The 8,035-nt window shown below is 48.5% G+C and overlaps 1 protein-coding gene across 2 annotated transcripts; it reads right to left on the bottom strand.

The window, feature by feature from the left end:
- Positions 1–959: 959 nt before the first annotated feature.
- LTO1 (LTO1 maturation factor of ABCE1) lies at positions 960–6,788 on the bottom strand. 2 transcript variants are annotated; one of them, XM_075567633.1, is made up of 6 exons: positions 6,641–6,772; positions 5,995–6,009; positions 3,539–3,644; positions 2,840–2,910; positions 1,475–1,592; positions 960–1,273 (listed from the first exon to the last, which is right to left on the bottom strand). In XM_075567633.1, the coding sequence occupies exons 1-6, from the start codon at positions 6,706–6,708 to the stop codon at positions 1,205–1,207; spliced, it is 447 nt and encodes a 148-aa protein (XP_075423748.1). In that variant the 5' UTR covers positions 6,709–6,772; the 3' UTR covers positions 960–1,204. The 2 variants fall into 2 exon arrangements, with proteins under 2 accessions (XP_075423748.1, XP_075423749.1); XM_075567634.1 differs by lacking the exon at positions 5,995–6,009 and having other exon boundaries at positions 6,641–6,788.
- Positions 6,789–8,035: the final 1,247 nt, after the last annotated feature.

Below are 8,035 nucleotides of genomic sequence, written 5' to 3'. Positions count from 1 at the left end.
GGTAGTGGAAACTTAATTTTTTAATGTACAGTAGCGGCCGAGCTGAATCTAATGCGGCTGCCCCCGCAGTTTAAAAATAACGCAAGCGGCGCGCGGCTGTCTTCGGCCGAAAACCGTCCGGTTTTCCCGCGCCTCGGGCGCTTTCAATAGTAAGCTGTAACGTACGTGCTTACCACAAACCTGGACCGGACCGCGGGGCTGAGGTGGGGATATACACCGACCTTAGACCACGAAGCCTGATATGGGTTGCGAATTCCGTGGTCGTACGTAGCAGGGTCGGGACTGGAGAAGGCAGGATAATCCGTGGACAATCCGGGGTCAGGATAGGAGAAGGCTGGGTAAACGATATCCATGCTGGGGTTCGGCAACAGGACGCTTGGGCGAAGGTGCTCCAACGAAGACAGGAACAGGAACGGGGAATCCAGTGAGTCAGCACAAAACAGCACCCCCAACGCCGGGTACAGCTGTGAGTAGTGGAGACCACTGGGAGCAGGAGATTGCAGCAGGTATCAGGAACAACGATGCAGACCTCTGCAGGAGAGATAGGGGATCCAGTACATCAGCGCAAACAGCACCCCCTAGCCAGGTACAACAGTGAGTAGCGGACGCCACTGGAAGCAGGAGATTGCAGCAGGTATCAGGAACAACGATGCAGGCCTCTGCAATGGAGAGTATGCAGCAGGTAAAAGGAAGCACCGATGCAGGCCTCTGCAGGACTGGAAGCAGGGCACAGGTACTGCAGACAGGACAAGAAACAAAACCCAGGAGCGGATTCCTTACATAAGCGCCATTAGCGCTTATCTATTGAAGCGGCCGCCGCGCGGGAAACCCCGTTTTAAACGGAGAATAGACCCGCGGCTAGCCCGCCATGCGCCCGGCAAGCTTTAGAATAAGCTTGGCCGGGACAGTAACTGTTGCACATACTGTGAGTTAATTATTTAATTAAAAAAAATGTGAGATCAGTTTGAACATCTGATTTATATTTTAAAGTATAATTGAAACATGGAAAATTGTGACGGTGTTGAAATCTGTCATGTTTACCAGCAAAGTCGGAAAATCAATAAAAAGAACGAGAAAAAAGTAATACGTGCAATGCTTTTAGTTTCTCTCTCGGTCGCTAATCCCAAACTACAGAGACGCGTAGAACAAGCGCACGGGCCGCGCTACATCGTGCGAATGGTTCAGCCATTCCTCCCGCGTCTTCTCAGAACGAAAGCCCGGCTCCTTCAGGGCAGACTCGAAAATCCGGCTGAATATTCAACATGGCGCAAACCTGAAATGAACAAGGACTTTTAGGCGCCATTCAGAGGTAATACAGGGGAGGTCTACGAGTGGATCGTCATTTAATTATCACTAAACAATTACGCTACGTGTTACATTAACAAACGATAATCTTTTTATAACGAAGGTTTCTAGTACCTCTGTCCTTAGCCAATCGCAGCATGTACATCTCAATCTGCTGCCCATTACTGACCTGCGTCACCTTCCCGCGCATGCGTGCCATGTCCTCCTCAAGCTTAGCATTAGTTGGATCCTCACAGGGGAAGTTCTGAATAATTCCAACCAGCGAATCTAGCACCTTGGACTTCTTGCTGCCAAGCAAAATAAGGACTTCAGGTTTCCTACACAACACACACCCATCTAAGACACACACACACTCTTTAGGTTCATTAACCCTTTGGGTATCAGAGGGGCAAGAGTGACAACCCCTCTGATCACGTGACCGGTCATGTGATCATATTGTTGCTGATGACGAAAGGGGACATCCCCTTTCCGTTCCTGATCAGCGCAGGGTGCAATCTCCCCTAGTACAAGTGGGATTTTTCTACGTAGCCACTACGCCATGGGGCATGGGCAGTGCCAGACCCCCAAGGTTTAACTTATCTGCTCTCCCTTTCCCAGAATACACTGTTATCCATAAACATTCCAGCTACTCAAATCAGTGATAACCATCCTGAGCTCTGACCAGCATGATAATAATATTAATAATAATAATAATTATTATTACAAAACCAGACACCTAGAAAAGAATTTTAAATGTGTTAGTAAGTCATTAGTAAACATAGGAAGCAGAGACAGGACAGATGTTGAGCTACTCTTGCTTCTCACTTGTGTGATATTACCATGGGCTGACCAGGAATTTGCACAGGTAACACACACCCTCTCTCTTCATCGACTGGGCAGGCTAGACAGTGGAAACACTACCCGCTTTGCCCTCATTCAGAGTTCACATGAAAAAATACATTTATTAGCTTTTAAGGACACACACACACTTTTTACCATCAGGGAACTTTAGGCTGATCTTTTAGGAATCATACCCCGGCATTGTGCACAGATGGGGACTTTACTTAAAAAAAGTCTTATATGAGGCCCATTGCAACTTGCTATCCCACCAGAGAGGTGGCAGCTTGTGGGATAAAGTGCAGGTCAGGCATCCATACCACAGATATCCACTGCCTGGTAATATAGCAGGGCGGCACAAACTTTCCCCCCTGTGCCCTCCTGTCTACACTCCCCCCCCCTGCTTGCGCCCACCTCCTTACCTTGTCTCTGCGTCAAATTACGCCGCTTGATGTCGCGTTTCTGAAGACAAGGTAAGGGAAGTTGCAGAGGCCTCACGCGATCCCCCAGGCATTTAATTTAAATGCCGTGGGGAAGAGCTCAGGGTCTCTGCAATCGCCACACCCCCTGAAAAATCTTGCGCTCCTCAGTTTGCACACCCCTGATCTATAGGATAAGGCAAAGTTAAATAGCCAGAGATGGCGGTGCGTACTCACGAGTGCACATGCATGCCCACACAGCAGTGCTGTACAGTGACATAAAACATGTAGTGACCAACCTGTGTCTGTCATCCGGGCACTGTGACAGGAGCACACTCCATGTTAAGGCAAACCCCAAATAACAGCCTATCTGTGAACACAAGTGAAAAAGCACAAGTCATCTTTTATTTAGCTTTTTATTCAGATATATGGGATGCAGCAGATACAGACGCCAGGATGCGTCTCCCCTGTGGAGCAGTTCCGAATATTACAATGAACCTCACTGCTTTATTGAAGCTGGGCACTACTACAAACACAGAACAGGGAGTACAACCAGCTCTAGTAAGGAGGAGGAGTCCTACAGCATGGGTACAGAAGACATCTAGAACATCTACTACTGCTGTTACTATAGCACTCAGGTCAGTCACGAGACTATAACTAGGGAAGCTCAGCGATGGGAATCATTCATTAGCAGAATACTCGTCTTCCTAATTTAACACATATTGGGAAAAAATCAAGAGTAAATTAATTCGTTTTAACAACAAAATAAAAATGGAGCTTGCAATTTTTTTTTTTTTTAAATCAGTACCTGAATATTGCTGCAAATCATATGTCTGTGCCACCCCCTGTCCCCCCCCAAATATATGCAGTGACTGGGAACACAAGCAGAAACATGTGCCGTTTCCCAGTGTTCTTGGGACGGTATATGGAGCAGTACGAGTCGGCACGAGGCCAGACACACAGGTTTGTCACAGACTTTGGGAGCACACTGGACTTACCTCAGATCCTGTTCTAGCTCCATAGGCTGCTCCGTATCGTTTGCCCTCAGACTCCCCAACATGTCGTCCTTCAGCAAAGCCCTCCTCGTATCCCTCCCCGTGGAACCTGCGAGGAAGTGGTACTGAGCTAAACCCTGCCACGGAACGGTGGGCAGCAGAAAGCACCACCTGATCTATACAAACACGTATGATGCGCCTCTCCCCTGCCTCCACACGCACTTGTACCATGAATTTAGCTAACTTACAGGAAATTGCTACCTCAAAATCATTGCGAGACTTCAAAGATTGGTCACCAGCATAACAGGTATTAAATGCTCGTATAGACGGGACAACAGTTTAGGTAGATGGTCAAATTCAGCCTAAATTTACAATTAAAGTGTGCTTTCAAGATCAATGATGAAATAGAAGACGGACATTGAAATGCATAATCCTTTGTCTAATGAAGTTAAAATGGCTAAAGATGTGAAGCAATTAAATTAGATCAATGTACTGTACGACATACCTACTACTAATCTTAGTCAAGTTGTGACAGTTTTTGAAAGGGAACATTTGGCTGGCAGTGTTTTATTCAGTCCTCACACACATGGGACTCCTCCTTCTGAAAGACAGACTCCACTTCGATCTATATATATATATATTTTTATTATTATTTTAAAGTCCCAGACCCCAGTATTTCTTAGTACAGTAATACCTCAAAAGAGGGAATCCACAGCACAGAGTGAGGGAAGTCTGTGTGCTGCCGTGGAGAACTGGAGGAAAACCCCGCCAGCCAAATTCTCCCTTTCCTTCATGTCCCCTGACAGCACACACCACGCACAGGGGAAAATAGAAAGATACCGCAGGCTGGAATTCAGTGTCAAGAGTTAAACTAGTTTCAGATAGCGTTTGGAATGAATGAATACATAGGGTATTTATGACTAAATTTAAGTTCCAAGCCGGTGTAGGATGTCTAATCTTAGGCTGCAGATTCCTTGTGGATTTTACGAAAATTGTTCAACAAATGGTGGGGAGGTCCCTGCTCAGCCTAGAGTGATTAATATCTTTCTAGAGAGGTGCTATCAGGACAAAGGCATATGTACAACACGAAAGAGAAAAAGAACCCTCAGAGGTGCACACTACTCTACTAGTACAGAAAAATATATATACATTTTATTTGAATAAGAACTAAACAAACACACGGCGATTAAAACCTAAATTAGAGCGCTGAAATGTCAAGTGACTATTGGAGATTCTCAGTGTCCTTGTGAAAATAAGCGGACTCATACATAACTGGATATGTCTCCTAATGTGTCTTAGGCCCCCTCACACAGTGCGCTACACAACGTGCGCACGTTCAGTATTGAAACGACCATTTGCTGCAAAGTGCGGCGTCGGCGCTGCTGCAGTCGCGGGAGTCTTTTGAAATTGTGATCTCCGGCAGCAGCAGCGCGACGTCAATTTCAGCAGCCAATCAATGTCCAGAAGTTTACATTGATTGGCTACTGAGATTGACCAGACTCGGCAGTTCTGGGCAGAGAACACACACACACACACATAGTGGTAGTCTGCTTTGGTATATGAAAACATAGTGGTATACTGCACCCTTTTACCATCACACTTTGCCTGGGATTGATCAGTTTGCGACGTGGGGTATCACACCCGGCTATACCGGCCATTGAAGTGAATGGCAGTTACTGCCGCATCAGGGTGCGAGACCCAACGTTGTGGCTTGTCCTTTAATTCCTGGGTAATATTTTAACATTATGATTGCAGAATTAATCCACTGTCACGTCTGTGAATTAAATAGACTGTATACATGCCTTAATCCATTGAAGCATTTTCTAAAACTGAGCTCTGTCCCGATCTTTAGTAGTATTCTTAAATAAATTAAAAACTCCTGTCTTGTGCTGTCTTCACTCTATGGGACCCCCCCGCCCCCGATGTCGCCCTGTGTCGGGTCATTCAGTCTGCTGGAGAAAGGGCAATGCATGCCCGAAACGCGTGGGAGGAGGTTGTTCTATTTTTGTTCGTCCTGAGTGTTCCCCTTTTTAAATGTAACTCGAATAAACTTCAGTTTTATTTTTATCTGTTGAGTCCCTTGTTTTTGGGGAGGCTGCGGCATCATTAATTTTCTCTCATCTGCTGGAGATGATCACACATCGCCCAGACAGAGGCGTGCTCACTCAGCGTCGCGAAGCCCCCTGTGTGAACATGGCCTTAGAGGACCTCTGCCAGGGAGATGTTATCACCGAGTAGCTATAATCAAACATTGAGTCACATACTTATATGTTGGATACATCACTTAAGAGGATTACATTTCCCTGGCAGAGATTCGCTAAGGCATTAGGAGACATACGTACTAGTAGAGTAGTGTGCTTCTCTGAGGGTTCTTTTTCGTGTTGTGGATTTTACGAAAAGCCAGATGAGCAGATGTCTCGCTATAGGCCAAGCGCAGCTAAAGTATTTGGTTTCAGGCCTTTGTTAAATCCTTCCTGCAAAACATCAAGAATCTTATTGACTGGAGCCGTTTCTGGTTTCCGAGACATGGACATTATAGCAACATTTCTGAAGGGCAAGCCATACTTTCAGATAAATCTTTGATGTTGCTTTTCAGCAGAATCTCTATAACTAGGTCTAAAAAGCCTTGACTGTACCCAACCAGGGTCAGTGACAAGGGTCAGTGGACATTTGCCAGTAGTCTGGCAGCCGTGCCCACCCTGGCCAGTAAGAAATGATGGCAATAACAGTCAGTACTGGAAAGAAAATATGTGAGCGTGAAATCCCAATTCATGGCTTCTTGGTAGGAGCTGTCTGACTTTGAAAGGAAACTATTTTATATTTGGTTTTTTTCCTGTTTAAATTGTTATTATTTTTAGTTTCAACTTTTATATCGGGCTGGATGTCACGTGAATACCCCCGGACGGACGGACACACACACACACACACACACACACACACACACACACACGCACACCCCCAACACACACACACAGACACCCCCCCCCCCAACAACACCCCCCCCCCCCCAACAACACACCCCCCCCAACAACACACCCCCCCCCCAACACCACACACACACACACACACACACACACACACACACACACACACACACACACACACCTCTCCTCGGACATGACGATGCTGTGGAACAGATCCCCCTCCTGTTTCCCGCGGCCTGCGGACTCCATGACAACCAGAAGCACGCGCCCGGCTGCACGGCACTATGGGTAAATATGTCACCCAATGGGAGCAGCACTTCCGCTTCCCGATTTACGGGGTCACGTGTCACGCACCATAGAGACACGGGAGCAGCCGGAGCGCCCCCTAACCAGCTCCTATGGACCATTGACCCCTGGTGGAGACTAAAGAGCAAGGCAGGGCGAATCACCCCCCACTGCCCCATCACCCCACTGCCTTGTCACCCTGTCACCCCCACTGCCTTGTTACCCTGTCACCCCCACTGCCTTGTTACCCTGTCACCCCCACTGCCTTGTTACCCTGTCACCCCCCACTGCCCCATCACCCCACTGCCTTGTCACCCTGTCACCCCCACTGCCTTGTCACCCTGTCACCCCCACTGCCTTGTTACCCTGTCACCCCCACTGCCTTGTTACCCTGTCACCCCCCACTGCCCCATCACCCCCCACTGCCCCATCACCCCACTACCTTGTCACCCTGTCACCCCCACGGCCTTGTTACCCTGTCACTCCCCACTGCCCCGTCACCCCATCGCCTTGTTACCATGTCATCCCCCACTGCCCCATCATCTTCTTGTCCAGCATGGTCCTCCAAGCTAATCCCCACGTCTCCCCAACTGCCCCCACATCTTACCCCCCTCCCTGCCCCCCATGTGTTACGCCCTCCCACTTTTACTCTGTGTCAGGGTACAGTGCCGTCATGTTACTCCCTGTGTTGGGGTACAGTGCCGTCATGTTACTCCCCGTGTCGGGGTACAGTGCCCTCATGTTACTCCCTGTGTCGGGGTACAGTGCCGTCATGTTACTCCCTGTGTCGGGGTACAGTGCCGTCATGTTACTCCCTGTGTTGGGGTACAGCGCCGTCATGTTACTCCCCGTGTCGGGGTACAGTGCCGTCATGTTACTCCCCGTGTCAGGGTACAGTGCCGTCATGCTACTCCCTGTGTCAGGGTACAGTGCCGTCATGTTACTCCCTGTGTCAGGGTACAGTGCCGTCATGTTACTCCCTGTGTCAGGGTACAGTGCCCTCATGTTACTCCCTGTGTCAGGGTACAGTGCGTCATGTTACTCCCTGTGTCGGGGTACAGTGCCGTCATGCTACTCCCTGTGTCAGGGTACAGTGCCGTCATGTTACTCCCTGTGTCGGGGTACAGTGCCCTCATGTTACTCCCTGTGTCAGGGTACAGTGCCGTCATGTTACTCCCTGTGTCAGGGTACAGTGCCCTCATGTTACTCCCTGTGTCAGGGTACAGTGCCCTCATGTTACTCCCCGTGTCAGGGTACAGTGCCGTCATGTTACTCCCCGTGTCAGGGTACA

Source organism: Ascaphus truei, chromosome 12 (assembly GCF_040206685.1).
Source record: "Ascaphus truei isolate aAscTru1 chromosome 12, aAscTru1.hap1, whole genome shotgun sequence".
Classification (NCBI taxonomy): domain Eukaryota; kingdom Metazoa; phylum Chordata; class Amphibia; order Anura; family Ascaphidae; genus Ascaphus; species Ascaphus truei.
This window is presented reverse-complemented; position numbering and strand designations above follow the sequence as displayed.